Genomic DNA, 18341 nt, shown 5'->3' on the forward strand with positions numbered 1-18341 from the left:
TATCCGCAGGCAGTACGACTGTGCTAGTGTCTTCTCTCAGGCTGCGGAGGGCAGCTCTTTCAGCTGGCGAGATGTTACTCCGTTGTGGCGCACATTTCAACAACATTCGGCAAGATTCACGTCGAATTTCTCCTGCAGAATCCATAGGGAGATGTCTAATGGCTTCCTCAATGGAACTGATGAAATCCGTTAAAGGCAGTGAAGCAGGTGTAGGAGCGAAGTTTAAACATTTCGTAAGCACTGACATCATCAAAAGATTTCTCCGTGAGGTTCACCATGGATCGTCCAAAGATAGCTTCTTGCGGCTTTTGTGTTATGAGTTGGCTAAACTTCGCACTTTTCCTGTTCGTACTGTTCCTGTGAGCCCAGTCTGCCTTGGCCCGGGATATACTGTCAATCCAGTTCCAACTAAGGGAAGAACATCTTGCTGCAATCTTCAGATGTAAATAATATAAATTCCTGGCAACAGCATCTAACTCACGACACGTAAAACGGATTCGTTCTCTTACTAAAGCGAGATTCGCCTTGCGTTTTATATTGTTGGCGGCCACACTATTAATAAAATGAACAACTCTGGCGAAACTTGGAATCAAGTTGTTGTCTCTACATTTCAGTAAAAAATTTAATGAACACAGCAACCTGGCTCTTTTCTCATGTAATTTATCCAGTACGTGGATATCCTGAACCATCTCCTCCCCGTAAAGGTATTTGATGTGACTTCTGAAATTTTTCCGGCGTATTTCTTCTTCTAATAATTTCCGGGTATGCAGCCGGATCCCGTCGACATTCTGCCACGATATTTCGGCCCAGACACATCCGGCCATCTTGATGTGAGTACAGAACTACTGAAGAGCCCAGGTGCAGGCGCGGTATTTATGCCGAATCTCACCAAATAAGGAAGTAGTTGTGTACTCACCTGATGATGGATGGACGTCTCTGGGCCAAAATATCGTGGCAGAATGTCGACGGGATCCAGTTGCATACCCGGAAATTATTAGAAGAAAAAACACTGCAAGAGTTTCCCATCACCACCAAGTAGTCAGCAATAGCCACAAGTTATGACTCAATGTTGCACAGCGTTGTTGCAGCAGTCCAAATGGGATCACCTGCACACCCTGACACCCATCCCAATTTTTTACCTTCTTTTGGCATTGCAGAGTGGCTCAATGTATGTCAGGAAGTGGTGTTGCTTAAACAGAGGCTGACGATTGCCATGTTGTACGCCCATCTTCACACAGTCCACTCGTCCATCAGTTGTTGCGTTCTTCTCACTGGAGAATGTCTCACATGAAAGCATTAGCTCAATGGTATGTCAATCAATACTCATATCAAACATGTAGTGAGGCAGTATCAAGCCTGTTCGCAGAACCAACTGGCCCCACCACAGTGGTTTTTTTTCACTGTGGCCTCAACTGGTTCGGCCATGGAATAGAATTGTATGGATTTCACGGGTCCGTTTCTTGGAAAATATGGTTGATACTGGTGGATGCCTTGTCCAACTTCCCTTATGTAGCACGGATGTTCACCACAACAACGAGATCCACCGTCATGGTGCTCATAACCACATTTTCAGTGTGGGCGCACCAACCATACTGGTCTCAGATAATGACTCCCAGTTTACAACATTGAATTTTCAGGCCTTCTGTCACTGCAGTGGTATCCCAGGATGACAATTCTTCAGGAAAACCTGAAGTTCTTAGGAAATTACAGTTCACCTGTAAAAATCAGGGAAATGTCAGGGAATTTCAGGAATTTTGTAAACTTTCGGGGAATTCTGTATTTTTGACCTAAAATTTAAATTTAATTTTCTTGAGCTTTATAAATCAGAAATTTTAAATTACCGAATATTTCAAAGTGTGTTAATTATTTGAATGTCCATATAAATTATCGAAGTTCATTGACCATTATAATCTTCCATATTAAGACTACTGTTGAGTCTTAGCACAAATTAACATTTCATTCCACTATTTCTGATAGATATGTAAAAAATTAGTCCTGTCAGCAGCAAACTAATATATTGGGTTTTTATTACCTCACTTTCTCCACTATGATTATGCACGACTTTGTTTGTCTCTTAACCCTGAAATGTCAGATGTGCATCATTTTTACTTCTTACAGCTACCAAAAGACCTAAACATTATCCCTCCAAATGTCCGTTATGTCTTTGAAAGTTTCAGAAAATACTCCATTCACCAAAAATTTTTAAATTGTGCGCATAGATCACTTGATAAGGCATTCTCAAAGATTGTCAAAAATTTGAAATTATGTCCTATATGTACATCACAGTCTTTAGGACCACATCACGAATTGTGTGTCAGCTGCACAAATGCATGACAGTTTGAGTGCCAGCTTCTCTCCCTGGCCTTGAAGCAGTTAACCAACATGATTTGCTGCTTCCCTCACAATATGAAATATAAACTTTATGTAATAAATGTTTTCTTATCTGGAGTACATACTTCTTGTGTACAAAAAATAAATGATCTAATTGTAAACTTAACTCAAGTCCAGTATAATTAAAGTTGATGTAACTGGTAATATGTGGATCATATATCTCGTATCTCTATGTAATGAAGTTCCAGCATTCACTTGTGTATCTATGATGTGCACTACCAATACACAAATGGAAATGGTCAGTAATTGCTGAAGATAATAAATTTCTGTTAGTAGCAAGTGCTGGTAAAAGCTTTGTGGTAGTAATAGCTCCTAAATTCCCAGTGGTAATTGAAAGAAAAGTCTTCATATAGATGACACAAAGTTCTCAGAAGGAACACTTGATAACAATTAGTCTTTAGTGTCTGAGCCTATCTTATTAGTATTAATAGGCTGTGGCTTATTATGTAATAAATCTGCATTATGTGTACTCACTTCACTATCAAAGGAGTCTCCCATAGTTGTAAACTGACTAATGGTTGCATATTGTTTCTAATTAATGTACCAGTTCTCACATTTTTAATTATTACTTGATTTAAAAGTTTGTCATATAGCTCCTTATTATGATTAAATCTAACAGACATATCAGTGTTTATTTGTAGTTCACGTATATACACTTCTGGGGAAGCCTAAGAGTTTTCTTCTCCATCATTACCTTTATTCTGAACTGTGTTGTCTCTGTTTTGTGTGGTATTCCTCCAGTTTTGCCCTGAATTATAGTATTCATGGTTGTTGTTCCTTTCTATATCAGTTTGTGGGTTTCTGTTACTCCTATTTCCTTTTTGCCATTTATTGTTCCATCATTGTTACTATTTTTTTGTTATTACAGTTATTGGAATTGTTATTTTGCCAACTGAAGATAACTGTTCTATGGTCCGATATGCTCTAAGTATTCTAATAATGATGACACTCTTTCCAACCTTTTCCTAGCAGTTTATCCTTGACCCTCCAAGGTAATCTACTAATGAGTATCCCAAGTAAGTATTCTTTCCTAAATGGGTCATCTAAATACTTTGTATGGATGCCATTCTACAGAGTCTATGTATCCTTTCTAGTTACCACTACTGTACGGTTTAGAATCTGATAATTCCGGGCTTAATGTCTTTTTGAACACCTCTGTTCCAGTATTTAAACACAGTTTCAAAACTATTTTAAGTGGTGAAATCTCGTAATTGTAATATGCCTCATTGTGCTGTGTCACTGTTGACAAGGATGTTTCCTCAAAATATCTATAGGTTTACTGTATGTTTCATCAAGGAAATTTTTGTTTATTATGTATTTTGCTAATTCAATGTTTGTTCCCATTTGAATTTCATTAATCTGAGTTCCATCTTCACCTGTGTTCTTATTGGAATATTTTTGTAAAATATTCTTAGTTTTCAATAACTCTTTCTCTAAAACTTTGATTCTTGCTCTTAATTTATTTTGTTCCAGTTTAATTGTGTGTACATGTTCAGCTGTACTAGCTAGCTTTTCTTGTACTTTTTTAAAGGCATTCATTCATTTCTGCCACATGTTTCAATCTATCACATATGTAATTGTTTTTTCTAATCTGTCCATCCTACCATTTAGATTGAAGGTGCAGTTACATTGAAGTGTCTACATGACGTATTCTGGATTCCCTGTACCTAATCTACTTTAAGTTTGTATAAATTTCTTATTCATAACACCAAAGTTGTGTTCTGTGAATCTGCTCTGTGTTGCCAAAGTTGTTTAATACTGTATGTATAAGTTTTTACAAAGTCAGTTGTTCCTCCACCAAACCCATGTTCACACAATGGATGATTATTTAGTAAAACTGTTTAACAAAGTTAAGATGTAAATGGAAATTACTGTAGTATTTTAATTATCTGTATGATTCAGCAGTGCCTTTAGAATCACAAATCACTTCAGTTCACTCAATAGAAATGATTGCACCCACCAGGCTTGTCAGTACTGGGTGAAGTCACATTGCATTATGTTGTTTCGTCTGCTCCCGTGATTGCCATTGGTGCGGCTGCTTGCTGGTATCCTTGCTTTGGCAGCTGTGCATTGCCAGTGTCATATCATATTACTGCCTGGAACTGCGATCTGGTGGGTGAAAGCTGAATCTATGTTGGACTGCAGCTTGATTCATGATCACCAACCTGTGCTGAATTCTGACTTGGCAAATTACATCCAAATCTGTATTGTATTGTAGCTCAATGTATGGCTGCCAACCTGCACTGGACTGTAGCTCTGTGAACGACAGCTGAATCTAGTTTGATCTGGGGCTCAAGTTGCATTGAACTATGCAAAATATGGGTTATGCAATCAGTTTCTGCTTCTGCTAACTCTTGTTAGTGTGTAATTTGCTTGTGTGTGCTTTCACTAATGAATCAAGTTGTTGATTGTCATTCCATAATTTGTGTTATACAATTTCTTGAACCACTCAAATTGTCAGAGGATGGTTCTGATGCAGTTTGTATTGTCTATTTTGATTTATAAGCAGTTGTAGAATATTAGTGTTGGTGTTTATTTTTGCTTTGCAATCTCTTGTTTATTGTGATACTGAGTGCCTGTGTTTGTCGAAGTATGATGCAGTATTCCCTGCAGCGACTTCAGCCATTATGAATTACATGAAATGTATTCTCAGTTGCAGATTTGGGCAACCATCAGCTATGTAATGGAATGAAGACAATAAAAATTTGTGTTAGACTGGGACTCGAACCCAGATTTCCCGCTTAGCATGAGTGGTTCCCTTAACATTAAGCTATCTGAGCATGTCCCACGGCCAGACCTATACTTCCATATGTCTTCAACTATGTATCTACAACCTACACTTCTACATCCATTGTGTATATTCCCTTACAGGGCAGACATTTTAATTGAAAGTCAGTTGCCCGATGTTGGCGAATAAATAAGTATGTATCCACCGACATCAGGCAAGCAACTTTCAATTAAAATGTCTTCCATGTAAGGGAATATATATAATGGATGAACGAGTGCAGGTTGTAGACACATGATTGATGACATATGCTAGTTCAGGTCTGATGATTGGGCATTTTCAGGTAGCTTAATGGTAAGGCAACTGCTCATGATAAGCAGGAAATCTGGGCTAAGTCTCGGTCCAGCACAAATTTTCATCATCATTATTCCATTATACAACTGACAGTTGTCCGTATTTGCAACTGCAAATACATTTCATATCTTGTTTATTGGGCTGCTGAGCAGAATTCCGTCATAATTTTTCTCGTAAATTGGTAATAAATTGTTGGGTTCTTCTTTCTCAACTGAATGTAGTATGAGTGTGTTTTTTGATGTCCAGGCAGTCTCTTCTGTAATTTTAGTTTTCTACAGTTGCTCAGCCTTGAACTCTGTACGTCAGCGTTGTCACTTGAAATGATGACAGTTACACTTTTTTTCTATTTATTTTGTCTTGCTGCTTATATTGGTTCTCATTGACAGAGGTTATTTAATGTGATGGATAATTTTCACGTTTTTGAAGCTGGTAGATATTCTTGGCACTGACTTATTTTCCTGATGCCGAATTATTTTTATAAGATTGTCACCATGTGTGATGGTCGAGCAGAATGAACTTATATGTCTTCCGGTGCTGCAGAATACTTGTCAACTCTCTTCTCGTCAATATGGACTTAATGAAGTCACTTGTGTTTACTACAATGAGTAATCAAGGAATTTCGTATAACAACAGATTTATTGCTGTATTTTTGGATACATAGATATTTTAGACTTAGTCTTCCTCACAACTGACTTTGTCTCTTAGATAAAATTCCATGCAGCTAGAAGACCCTATTTCGCACTTTCTAGCCAAGTACCACATCACCTAATGGGCTTAGTCTGGTGGACTGGTGGAGCTTCTGCACATATGATGACCCTGTATGTTTTTGGATCTCTTGCATCCTATTCCCAGCCCCAGCACTCATGTTTTACACTCCGTTTCCAGAAGGAGTTGGTGTAGGGCGCATATTTGGGCGTTGGCTGGGGTGAACAGAAGGGATGATAGTCCAACACAAGGGTCAATAACCTCGTGAGGTCATGGTTGGAGACAATAGGTGTACGAGACACAGGAACCTAATAATCCATGAGCATAGTCAGCTGCCACCTAAGGGGCCAATTCGTGGACCTACAACATGTTGGGCAATGCCAGTATTTCTCCTCAGCATATAAGGCAAGGGGACTTGCCACCCTCGCACCATATTTATTACCCACGGTCACAGCAGTGTTCATCTTCCACAGTGCTGGAAGAGCAACCATTGAATCTTGAACTGCTACCTCTGATCTCAGCAGCCCATTAAACATGTTGAAGTGTTGTATTCTGAGACACCCATGATGATACTGATGTCTGGATGGAACTGTTGGCTGGAGTTCCAGCATCTCTCTTTCTCTTCCCCCTACCTTTAAACATTTAAGACATAGACCTGGGCACTGCCGTCCTTACATACCAATTAAAACGGAGGGGGATGTGGTATGTCCCTGCCGATAATGACATGTAGTGGAGGATGCGGAACCAGTGATGCTGGCAGCCAGCGAACTGGGTATGGCAACCGCTGACGGAGCATGCCCGTGCCATGTATGTCCGAATGTGAAGTTGCTAGTGACTCAGTTCAGTTGTTTGCTTGCATGGTTAGAGATCAGACCTGCTAATATTCAGTCACATGTAAACAGTAGCTTGTTTAGGGGTATCTCCCTCTCTCAATTTGCTGTCTTGACATGTTACATGTACGGTTGAATATTTGGCTTGTGTATAGTTTCAGTTGGTTTAGTTTTTCAAATATTAGACCACTTGTTATTGACAACTTGGTATGCCCAGGCTGAGTGCCTTGTATTACCCCAGTTATGAGCTTATAGTTGTAAATCTGTACCTTGGGAATGAGTTGTAAAACTTTTAGCTTCAAGGAGATCAAGTTTGGAGCTACTGAGGATGAAACTACGAAATCTGGATCAGTACTATCCCAACTCTTTTGATCCGACAACCTACAGTAAACTGATGATAAAATTAATGTCAATTCCTCTGCATAGACAATATAAAATCTAACAGGCATTCTATTGTGTAGTGTGATTCATCTTTTGTTGGGGTCAGTGCCATTCTGTGCTTACCATTCCAAATCTGTATAGTGGTGGGTGATTGTAATGCCTAGTTTCCACTGTGAATGCTCATGAACTGCTGTAAAACTAATTCAGAAATTCTCTGGTGGCAACAGGACTAAGATGTACATCTACATCTAAACTCTGCAAACCAGTGTGAAGTGCATGGTAGAGCATATGTCCCATTATACCAGTTATTAGGGCTTTTTCCTTGTCCATTCAAATGTGGAGTGCGGAATAATGATTTCTTTAAATGCCCCTTTGCGTGCTATAATTAGTGTAGTCTTGTTCTTGCAGTTCTTATGGGAGTAATGTGTGTGGCATTGTAGTACAGGGTGTCCATAAAGTCCCTTTAGAACTTCAATATTTTATTACAACAGCAGTTGTTGAAATATTTTAACAAAATTTCTTTTATTGTAATCACTGTTTACTAAAGTTTTTATATATATGAAAATTTTGTGTTTGCGATACTCTGTTGATAGAAGGAACTGAACCTCTATAAAATGGCAACTCCTCAAGAGAAAGCACAATGTGTGTCTTGGTTTATTGAGACAAAATCGGATGTTCAGACTCAACGAAACTTTAGAACGAAGTATGGAAGAGATCCACCATCGTGCCCTTCAATCTGTGAATGACACAAAAAATTTATGGAGACAGGGACAGTGTTGGATAAAGGGAGGAGCGGGCGACCAAGAACATCCGGGGAAAACATCGATTGCATTTTAAACGTCTTCACTCGTTCACCTACGAAGTACATCCGCACTGCTGCCAGACAGTTTCAACTACCACATTCAACTGTGCATAAGGTCCTCCACAAGAACTTATGGTTGTACAGTTACAAAGTACAACTGTTACAGACACTTGAGCCAAATGACAAGCCAAAATGGACAGAGTTTGCACTCAACTTGTTGGAACTCCTTTCAGAGGGTGAAGCATTCCTCAAGCGAGTTTGTTTCAGTGACAAGGCATCTTTTCATGTTTCTTGGACATTAAACAGACACAATGTGTGAATCCGGGGATCTGAGCACCTCCGTGTGACTAGGAAGCTCCACCGAGATAGTTCAAATCTGAATGTATAGTGTGGAATCGTGCAACTGAATAATTGGTCCATAGTCTACAGTTACTGCAGATGTTTACCCCAACCTTCTGACCGAATATGTAGCACCATAATTGACTGACTTACAACCAACTATCATTTTCCAGCAAGATGGTGCACCGCCACATTGGGGACTGCATGTTCGTCTGTTCCTCAGTGAAACATTTACAGGCATATGGATTGGGAGGGATTGGTCAATTCCTTTTTGTTCACCAGATATCATTCCCCTGGACTTTTTTTTATGGGGGTATGTAGAAGATATCGTGTACCGAACACACATATGGGACTTGGCTGACTTGAAGCAAAGGATTCGTAATGCAATTGCCACCATTGATGATGCTATGCTACAGCGAACATGGCAAGAAATCGAGTACCGTCTTGATGTGCTTCGTGCAACTAAAGGCACCCATATAGAGGTCTATTAAACACTGTCAAAAAAAACTTTTATAAACACTGATTACAATAAAAGAAATGTTGTTAAAATATTTCAACAACTGCCATTGTAATAAAATTTTGAAGTTGTAAAGGGACTTTATGGACACACTGTATATTCATATGTTCACACTTAAAGTTGGTTTTAGAAACTTTCTGTCTAGGTTTCCACTGAGTAGTTTGCATCTATCTTCAAGCATCTCTCAGTTTAGTTCTTTCAGCATCATCACACATCAGTCTTTCATATTAAAAGTGTTTTAAAGTGAAGTGGAAGATATCCTCCACAGATATAAAGTAAAAATGTCCAGAACAAAGCAGACTGTGCACTATTATGGGTCTCTTACCAGGAAAGAAAAAGAAAACTGCATTCAAATATTGTGTGTATCAGTTAAAGAATAGTAGGAACTGCAGACAATTGGAGACCATTTCATTGATCAAATTTACATTGCCAAAATGTTTTAAAACTGTGTTGATGACATAAAAGAAATAATACAAGTCACATGTACTTATTTCTAGAAAGCTTCCTGTCGTGTTTTTAAATAAGTATTAATGAATAATACTGAGTATTACACATACTGTTAATTTTTACAGAGATTGGTGTATATCACGACAATTGTGGTGGGGACACCAGATCCCCCTTTACAAGTGTCAAACAATGGATAACAATTCTACATGGATCGCAGCAAGAAATATTGAGGAGGCATGGAAAGAAGCAGCTGCAGTTTTGAGATGTGGTTTGAAAGACATGTCTGTAATTCAAGAAGAGGATGTGTTAGATACATGGTTCTCTTCAGCACTATTACCATTTTCTGCTCTTGGTTGGCCACACCAGGTACAGATTGATAAGTATTTGATACTTGTTTTGTCAACTGTATGTTAAAATATAAAGAATTTTGTGATTTGCTTTTAACTTCATGCTATCATAAAACTTCAAGTTTGAGAATGAGTCAGTTGCACAACTGTGAAAGATGGATATAATTAGGATATGGCTCCATCTTCAGTGCTATCTTTATCATGGGTCACATGGGAGGCAAGATTTTATAAATCTGGAGCCTGTTACTTTGTATCAGATGAATTTCCAGCAATTCATGAATGTAATTTACTTTATCCCTTCCCAAATGTGAAGCCTCATGGCAATCTCAGTTGTTGTGAATATTTAGTCTATGTTCATCTCTAGTAAACTGATGAAGAGTACCCACACTTTTACAGTTTGTATCTATTCCATTTGGAATACACACTCGTCTATTGTAGTGGACAGCAAACAGCTCTGTTCCATTGTTGTATGCTTCAGTGATGTAATTATTGCAAGAAAACAGGTGTCATCTCATGCTCAATGCAAATGTTTGTTGCAAGCAGTTTTAATACAGTACTGAGCCGCTCAATAAATACAAGGAGGCTTTCTAATAATGTAAACCTGGCTGCTGCACTCTCTGACATTTTCCAAAAGCAGAAGTCTGAATTCATTGCCACAGATCAAATATTCATCAAAAGAATTCCATTCTTAAACTATCTGTACACAAGTATTTCAGATGCTCATAGTCTTGACATCATCAAACACAACTACTGTGTTAGGTAAAACAAATCTGCACCACAGTCTTGGGAAGTCACATGATGTCCTTATGCAACAATCTGTTTGTGGGCCACCAGCAGAATGCTTGCTGGTGTCCTGAATCAAAAAAAACTGTTACCTGGTTCATGTTCATTTATGATATATTTATGATCTGGTCACAATGTCAAGACTTATCCCTTCTACCCCATGGTCTTTACATTTGGACTCATATCTGTTTCATCCAATACTCTTTCAAGGTGTTTATCTTGTTAGCATCTTCACAGACAATTACTTTCACCTGCACTTTTTTCACAAATAGTTGTCCCGTTTCATATACTTCCATATTCCTAATACTCCAACTGTACCCTTTTACTATCTGAGAGCAGAAACATTTTATTAACGGAAAACGTGATTTGTAAAAATTATAAAACTTCTTAACAAACAAAACAATTTATTTTAGTACAGTTTTTCAATCTTTTACTTAATTTTTTAATTAAATTGTTACTGCTGATAACAACCTGCCATAATACTCACTAACTATTTGTTTGTTAACATTTTTTGAAAGGTAAAATGAAACAAATTTCTGTTGAAATTGTTTACACAACCTGCTCAAGTACTTTATTATTGGGAATGAAATCTCTGAAAGCAAGTTTTTCCTTATCTGAGACAAAGACGTTACGTGTTGTAAACATTTAATATGTTCTTACAGGAACAGCACATGTGCTGCATATTGTACATCATGTATATGTGACCTGTTTTGGTTGATGTATACTACCTTCCAATATGATGTATTTGTCCACATGTGGTTTATGTTTACCAAGAGTTATGCTGTTCCTGGACAATCATTTTGTCATGCAGTCCTTTGTACACTTTCATAGAAGTCTTTATTCATGAATTGCTCCATTTCAGTTTCTTTGTGGATGATAAATACATTCACTGCATATATATCAATAAAGTGAAAAAAAGCCTATGACACCATTTTCTACTTTTGCAGTCACAACCTGAGCCTCACTTTAGATGATCAGAATTGTCAACAAAACTCATGTTTATAATATAGTCACTCAGTACACAGGGGCATACTATGACAGTAGTTAATCCATCTTTTCCCTTCCTGTATACACTTTTGGTGTCACTTGGATCATGCATACTTGAGATCAGGTTCACAGTTTGTTTGTCCATCCACTTGTAAAATGGTACACCATGCTTGATAATTCTGCTGTGGAAGTCCCCTTGTTTCATCCTTTTATCTTCCTTTAATTTTGGGAAGAATTTATATGTAAGATTCATGGTTCCAACTGCAAACATTTTCTTGGATGTTAGCAGGATGAAGAGATTATAAGTTGTGAACAAATTATCCATAAAGCAATATAATTTTTAGCACAAAGTTCTTCACATAAATCTCTCATTACCCATGCACCCTGTTCCATTCCAGACTTCTCTTTAGCTCATTTCCTACTATAAATGTGAAACTTCAGATCATATGCAAATTCATCACACAGCATCCTATTTTAAAGCCTCTCTTCATAGGCTTGTCCCTTGTGTACCATTTCATTGAGCCTCTGCCTTTAAATTTTACATCTCTGTAAATTACCATCTAATTCATTCCTTCTTTGTTTGGAATGTTATAATATAATATAGGGTCACCATCTGAGTTTGGAAATGAAGTTGTTTCACTATCTGAGTCTGATAGAAGGTCCTCAAAAAGAAGTTTTTGAATTTCATTGAAACTAAGACTTTTTCTAGCCATACTGGATGAAAGTTGTATCCTAGAGACACAGTTGTTAGCAGCACTAACTGAGATTAAGGTAACAAAAATATGAAATATATAAACTTGCTTCACATAACTGTTGCACTGTAGCTCATTTGAATGAACAAACTTACTTGAAAATAAAAGTGGTAAATACATGCCAAATTTCACCTTCAAAATGTACAACACTTAAACTGTGTGAAACCACTGCAAGCCAATAAACAAATTGTATTGTACTGAAAGCGAAATGGATGATATCCAATGTCAAGCCATCTAAGGAAAACTCCCTCAAACAACTGTATGACTCTCAATAAAAACTAGTGCCCCATTTGACCACCAGGTGTCATAAAATAAGTGGTTAACATTGATAACCACCACCCTTGAAAGAGTTGACAGGGAATACAGGAGCAGTCCCATATTATCCAGTATCATCCCAAACTGGAACAGCTGAACTACTCTTTACAAGAATTGAACTATTTTTCATAATGTGCCGAAATGAAGAATATGCTTCCCAAATCCATACCACCTTCTCCAAAGTGGTATTCCAATGACTTATGAATCTACAAAACATTCTGACCCACCCTTTTATATCACTTTTCTGATCCCATGTCTCATGGGTAATATCCAAGTAAAAGACCCAGGTCCTAGACCTGTATCGCATAGCCATCTAGCTCCTCCTGTTAGCTCTCACACTTCACTCTTTCCCTTTACTGTAGTTAGATTGCAGGTCTGTTGAGCTAATTTCTGCATGATTTTAATTAGCAGTGTTCCAATCTCTGTTGTGCTTCTTTGCCCCTAAATCTCCCTAAATCACTATCCCCTAAATGCAGAATGCAACAGTCTACTTCTCCTACTCGCACCAGGATGAGTGCTCTAAAGCCAAGTTCCCTTTCATTGATCTCTCTCTCTCTCTCTCTCTCTCTCTCTCTCTCTCTCTCTCTCTCTCTAAGTCTGGATTCCTCCCTTCTCTTTACCTTGCCATTCCTTCCATTTTCCTTTTTCATTTCACTTGCTGTAGCCATCATGGCTGTAGTTCGTGTTCTGATAAAACTTGGTATAATCTGTTTATGTACATAGCTTTGGTCCAACACCTTAACTATATGGGAAGTAGTGTTCTATTTTCATTCCATCGTTTGTGTGTCACCTAACATTTTACATCCTTTGTGTGTTGTTAACTTGGGTGTTCCCAAGGGACTGCTTTTTTAATGACTGATACAGATTTTTTTAAATAGTTCTGTTCCATCTCCATGCTTCTTCTGCAAAGGCTGACTTACCAAATAGTGAAATCAATCATAGGAGTTAACTATCTGGAGACATTATGCACTGACTTGTGCTAATGCAGTAAGCATTCACATATGTTATACTACCTGAAATATGATTGTACCTAGAAGAAATTGCCCTTAAGAGAAGTTAGTAATGCATTAAAGCTTCATTTTCTAAATTTCTACAAATATATTTCATCTTATTGTGTTAGAATTTATGTTTTCCACAAGATTTGCATTATGGAAGTGCTGCTGCACAGGGTTCCCATGTAATCTGGTGGAACCAAATTCTTGTAATCAATTGTTCCTTTTGATTTCTGTGTTCTTATTTGTGATCCTCTCTGTCTCTAACAATGCCTTTCTTCAAAGAAATTATATGTTTGTATTTGCTCATATATGTTTCACCACAGTTGTGGCATCCTCAGTGGATGTTTGTTTATTTTCTCTTTAGATTATGTTATTTTTCAGTGATTGTTTACTTATATCAGCTACTGATCTACACTTTAAGTATTGTGCTATCGTGGTTAAATTAGACCTGTTCTGAGCCTCATGAGTTTCTTAAGCCCTTGTGCTCATTCAGTTTTCCATTTGGATGCATTAGGCAAGGCTACTTCAGTGTGCAATTGTTGTTATCCTTTGTATAGTAATAACACAGAATGTAGTGAAGTCTTATTCATTCAAGTACATATTTGATAAAGCGTGGACAGTTAAGAAATGGACATATACGCCATACTGCTGCCACAAGTACCCATATAATTGCTGGTGGCTCTTGTACCATAGTTGACTTTGCCAGTTAGCAGAGATCCTTTGTCTTTCACAAGCTTCAAAGTTTACACTGCACCCGACAGCTCAGAATACAGTAACAACATATGGATGACCCATGCCATACCATGCCAACTGACTGCAGGAAAACAGAAGCTTGGCAAGCAGGACTTTTCCTTCATGCTTCCATAAGGAACCTATAATCCCTCAGATCCTCGGGAAGCAGCTGGTCATGTCCACTCTATGTGTACTGAAAGTGAAAAATGGTGAGCAGTTACATGGTGATTGATATCTCACCACATGAACCACACCTGACCTACTTTGACCCACACATTGCGAACTTGTAGCTCCAAAACAAACTTTTAAAAACTGCTCTCTGCACACCATCTGGATTTAAAGAATTCATTCAGTTGCTGTTCAAGTTATACAATGCTGCATAGACATTTCTGTCGGTAGACAGAACAACTTGTTGTTGTTGTTGTTGTTGTGGTCTTCAGTCCTGAGACTGGTTTGATGCAGCTCACCATGCTACTCTATCCTGTGCAAGCTTCTTCATCTCCCAGTACCTACTGCAACCTACATCCTTCTGAATCTGCTTAGTGTACTCATCTCTCGGTCTCCCTCTACGATTTTTACCCTCCACACTGCCCTCCAATGCTAAATTTGTGATCCCTTGATGCCTCAAAACATGTCCTACCAACCGATCCCTTCTTCTAGTCAAGTTGTGCCACAAACTTCTCTTCTCCCCAATCCTATTCAATACCTCCTCATTAGTTACGTGATCTATCCACCTTATCTTCAGTATTCTTCTGTAGCACCACATTTCGAAAGCTTCTATTCTCTTCTTGTCCAAACTAGTTATCGTCCATGTTTCACTTCCATACATGGCTACACTCCAAACAAATATTTTCAGAAATGACTTCCTGACACTTAAATCTATATTCGATGTTAACAAATTTCTCTTCTTCAGAAACGCTTTCCTTGCCATTGCCAGTCTACATTTTATATCCTCTCTACTTCGACCATCATCAGTTATTTTACTTCCTAAATAGCAAAACTCCTTTACTACTTTAAGTGTCTCATTTCCTAATCTAATTCCCTCAGCATCACCCGATTTAATTGGACTACATTCCATTATCCTCGTTTTGCTTTTGTTGATGTTCATCTTATATCCTCCTTTCAAGACACTGTCCATTCCGTTCAACTGCTCTTCCAAGTCCTTTGCCGTCTCTGACAGAATTACGATGTCATCGGCGAATCTCAAAGTTTTTACTTCGTCTCCATGAATTTTAATACCTCCTCCAAATTTTTCTTTTGTTTCCTTTACTGCTTGCTCAATATACAGATTGAATAACATCGGGGAGAGGCTACAACCCTGTCTCACTTCTTTCCCAACCACTGCTTCCCTTTCATGCCCCTCGACTCTTATGACTGCCATCTGGTTTCTGTACAAATTGTAAATAGCCTTTCGCTCCCTGTATTTTACCCCCGCCACCTTTAGAATTTGAAAAAGAGTATTCCAGTCAACATTGTCAAAAGCTTTGCTAGAAACGTAGGTTTGCCTTTTCTTAATCTTTCTTCTAAGATAAGTCGTAAGGTCAGTATTGCCTCACGTGTTCCAACATTTCGACGGAATCCAAACTGATCCTCCCCGAGGTCCGCATCCACCAGTTTTTCCATTCGTCTGTAAAGAATTCGCGTTAGTATTTTGCAGCTGTGACTTATTAAACTGATAGTTCGGTAATTTTCACATCTGTCAGCACCTGCTTTCTTTGGGATTGGAATTATTATATTCTTCTTGAAGTCTGAGGGTATTTCGCCTGTCTCGTACATCTTGCTCACCAGCTGGTAGAGTTTTGTCATGACTGGCTCTCCCAAGGCCGTCAGTAGTTCTAATGGAATGTTGTCTACTCCGGGGGCCTTGTTTCGACTCAGGTCTTTCAGTGCTCTGTCAAACTCTTCACGCAGTATCGTATCACCCATTTCGTCTTCATCTACATCCTCTTCCATTTCCATAATATTGTCCTCAAGTACATCACCCTTGTATAAACCTTCTATATACTCCTTCCACCTTTCTGCCTTCCCTTCTTTGCTTAGAACTGGGTTGCCATCTGAGCTCTTGATATTCATACACGTGGTTCTCTTCTCTCCAAAGGTCTCTTTAATTTTCCTGTAGGCAGTATCTATCTTACCCCTAGTGAGATAAGCTTCTACATCCTTACATTTGTCCTCTAGCCATCCCTGTTTAGCCATTTTGCACTTCCTGTAGATCTCATTTTTTAGACGTTTGTATTCCTTTTTGCCTGCTTCATTTACTGCATTTTTATATTTTCTCCTTTCATCAATTAAATTCAATATTTCTTCTGTTACCCAAGGATTTCTAGCAGCCCTCTTCTTTTTACCTACTTTATCCTCTGCTGCCTTCACTACTTCATCCCTCAAAGCTACCCATTCTTCTTCTACTGTATTTCTTTCCCCCATTCCTGTCAATTGCTCCCTTATGCTCTCCCTGAAACTCTGTACAACCTCTGGTTCTTTCAGTTTATCCAGGTCCCATCTCCTTAATTTCCCACATTTTTGCAGTTTCTTCAGTTTTAATCTACAGGTCATAACCAATAGATTGTGGTCAGAGTCCACATCTGCCCCTGGAAATGTCTTACAACTTAAAACCTGGTTCCTAAATCTCTGTCTTACCATTATATAATCTATCTGATACCTTTTAGTATCTCCAGGGTTCTTCCACGTATACAACCTTCTTTCATGATTCTTAAACCAAGTGTTACCTATGACTAAGTTGTGCTCTGTACAAAATTCTACTAGGCGGCTTCCTCTTTCATTTCTTAGCCCCAATCCATATTCACCTACTATGTTTCCTTCTCTCCCTTTTCCTACACTCGAATTCCAGTCACCCATTACTATTAAATTTTCGTCTCCCTTCACTATCTGAATAATTTCTTTTATTTCATCGTACATTCCTTCAATTTCTTCGTCATCTGCAGAGCTAGTTGGCATATAAACTTGTACTACTGTAGTAGGTGTGGGCGTCGTATCTATCTTGGCCACAATAATGCGTTCACTATGCTGTTTGTAGTAGCTTACCCGCATTCCTATTTTCCAATTCATTATTAAACCTACTCCTGCATTACCCCTATTTGATTTTGTGTTTATAACCCTGTAATCACCTGACCAGAAGTCTTGTTCCTCCTGCCACCGAACTTCGCTAATTCCCACTATATCTAACTTTAACCTATCCATTTCCCTTTTTAAATTTTCTAACCTACCTGTCTGATTAAGGGATCTGACATTCCACGCTCCGATCCGTAGAACGCCAGTTTTCTTTTTCCTGATAACGACATCCTCCTGAGTAGTCCCCGCCCGGAGATCCGAAAGGGGGACTATTTTACCTCCGGAATATTTTACCCAAGAGGTTGCCATCATCATTTAATCATACAGTAAAGCTGCATGTCCTCGGGAAAAATTACGGCTGTAGTTTCCCCTTGCTTTCAGCCGTTCGCAGTACCAGCACAGCAACGCCGTTTTGGTTAATGTTGCAAGGCCAGATCAGTCAATCATCCAGACTGTTGCCCCTGCAACTACTGAAAAGGCTGCTGCCCCTCTTCAGGAACCACACGTTTGTCTGGCCTCTCAACAGATACCCCTCCGTTGTGGTTGCACCTACGGTGCGGCCATCTGTATCGCTGAGGCACGCAAGCCTCCCCACCAACGGCAAGGTCCATGGTTCATGGGGGGGGGGGGGGGGGGGGGGGCAGAACAACTTATGCTCTTGATTTGTGATATGTTGACAGTGAAGTCATGAAACACAGTACTTCGACCATGTTGAAAGATTATGCACTTGATTATTCGTATTTGCATCTCTGGGGTGAAAGTAGGTACATGATCAACATTCGACTGCCACTAGACAGATAAGAAGCAATTTCAAAACAGGTTGACAAATGACACTTTTTATCAACCACAAGCCGTCAAAGTTGATCCTAT

The 18341-nt window shown here is 38.7% G+C and overlaps 1 protein-coding gene across 1 annotated transcript in view; it reads left to right on the top strand.

Annotated features, from left to right (window-relative positions):
* Positions 1-18341, top strand: part of LOC126267740 (valine--tRNA ligase-like) — a 120259-nt gene that overhangs the window by 52781 nt on the left and 49137 nt on the right. Inside the window, exon 9 of the mRNA XM_049973046.1 lies at positions 9617-9857. Coding sequence (XP_049829003.1) covers positions 9617-9857 — 241 coding nt within the window. The remainder of the gene's footprint in view (positions 1-9616; positions 9858-18341) is intronic.

This window comes from Schistocerca gregaria, chromosome 1, assembly GCF_023897955.1.
Source record: "Schistocerca gregaria isolate iqSchGreg1 chromosome 1, iqSchGreg1.2, whole genome shotgun sequence".
NCBI lineage: Eukaryota > Metazoa > Arthropoda > Insecta > Orthoptera > Acrididae > Schistocerca > Schistocerca gregaria.